Source organism: Rutidosis leptorrhynchoides, chromosome 9 (assembly GCF_046630445.1).
Source record: "Rutidosis leptorrhynchoides isolate AG116_Rl617_1_P2 chromosome 9, CSIRO_AGI_Rlap_v1, whole genome shotgun sequence".
Classification (NCBI taxonomy): Eukaryota; Viridiplantae; Streptophyta; class Magnoliopsida; order Asterales; family Asteraceae; genus Rutidosis; species Rutidosis leptorrhynchoides.
Genome location: NC_092341.1, coordinates 37,778,431 through 37,780,370, shown reverse-complemented (window position 1 = coordinate 37,780,370; position 1,940 = coordinate 37,778,431). Strand labels below are relative to the sequence as shown.

General features: G+C 35.5%; 1 protein-coding gene across 1 annotated transcript; it reads right to left on the bottom strand.

Annotated features, from left to right (window-relative positions):
• Positions 1-634: 634 nt before the first annotated feature.
• Positions 635-1,060, bottom strand: LOC139867961 (uncharacterized). Its single transcript, XM_071856304.1, has one exon. It carries the CDS (start codon positions 1,058-1,060, stop codon positions 635-637), a length of 426 nt encoding a protein of 141 aa, XP_071712405.1.
• Positions 1,061-1,940: the final 880 nt, after the last annotated feature.

Genomic DNA, 1,940 nt, shown 5'->3' with positions numbered 1-1,940 from the left:
CAAAAATAGATAAAATCATATATGCGAGCAAAAGTATTTAACTTTGGCTGGCTTATTAATATAGTCAATATCAATCGTCGATTTATTGATGTCTTGACTGCTGTTTAGAGTCTAAAATAAACTTTAGACGGGTTTAAAATCCACGGAAATTTAATTCTACATTTCCACGACGTCTCACTTTTTTTAACCTATTTATTAACCGGTGGTCCATTCAAAAGCAATCTCTCTATCCATTAAACATTGAGAGATGTGACTTTCTCTACTCTTAGGTGTTTCAATCTAGGTGAAGAAATGATTTCTCTATTTTTTTTCGAACGGCTGGAATTTTATTAATAAAACTAGCAAGGAGCTAGAGAAAAATTACAAAGGGTGGCTTAGCCACAAAGTCCAATGATAATTAAATTTACGATTACAACGAGCAAAAAACTACAAAAAAGAAGATAGCCTAATATGATTAAACATATCTCTTTTTCCTAAAATTTGAAGAAGCAAAGATGTTATCATTTTGGTAACACCAAATCCACCAAAGATTTGAAGCTATAATACTGTAGAGATGAATCTTCTTATGAGCAGTGCCACCCCATTGATCGAACCAATAAAGGAGGTCTTCGGTGTTGGAGAAAGTTGGTAAACTTTAGTTTGTCCAAAGTGAAATGTGATGCCAAATGGATGAAGCAATATGACATTGGAAAAATGAATGATCACGAGCATCTACCCACACTAAACAAACTGGATAGATTATTGTATCAATTTCATTGCCACGAAACGTCAAAATAATCCTGGATGGGAGACAATCACGATATAGGGGCCAGAGAAAGATGTTAATTTTAGTTGGAATGCTAGGAAACCATCGTGTAGGAGTAGTGGTTGAAGGCAAACAAATATCATCCACGTGTACACGAGCACTTTCAACAGAAAAAGAACCATCTACTTCAAGAGACCAAGTCCATCTGTCATCAAAATCTTGCGGGTAAAAAGTACCGATGTCTTCAAGGAGAGATACCAAGGCCTGATCATGAGCAGTGTAGCGATCTGGCAAAATCATCATTGACGGCGCCATTAACTTAGGTCCTGTTACGTGGTCATAGTCCCTAAATGAGACGCGTTTGACCAAAATTATGTCGCATTCATTTGAAACGTGCATGACTTTCAAAGTTTTAAGTTACCAAACGGTTCGACAAAGAGTTAAAGTTTAGAAAAGTATAAAGTATAAATGAAATGACTTGCGACATAATATAAGTTGAAAATCACGGTTGCTATAAATAGTGTAAGTATGTAAACAGTATGCTTAAATCCAAAGGTGCTATCACTAGCGTATGCATGTATGCTTGACCCCAAGCAAGTAATCAAAGTGTGCGGAAGCATGTATCAAGTAGCCAAGTATGAACCTGAGAAACATATAGAAAATTGTCAACGAAAAACGTTGGTGAAATCATAGGTGTATTTGTAAACGTTGTTTTTGAACCACAAGATTTTGTATTTCCATAACGTTGATTATCCAAATCGTTTGTATTCCAAAAGTATGTTCGCGAGTACCCAATTATCAAGACTTAACTGTTTTGTACACTGTTACGTAGTGTTAGAACATACACTAAACCCGAAAATATATTTCATCCGCTAACGGTAGCGAACAGTCCGAATGAGACTCGTCAAGCCCATGTGATCACATAATATAAGTTCTCGCTTACACCCTGCAAGTGTAGCTAATAATAATTGAATTGAGACTTTTTGTTCTAACTCGCTGTGGAATGTTTGTTTTCGTACTTATGTTCAAAGTATAAAGTATGTAGTATAAAACTGTATATGTTTCTCATCCCATGATTTAAAAGTATAAAAGTTGTTGAAAGATTGGACTATGATCTCACCTTGAGTGCACGAGTATAAATGTACTTCACAAAGTAAACGTGTGCATGAAAGTTGCTTAGCCTTGACCTAAATAA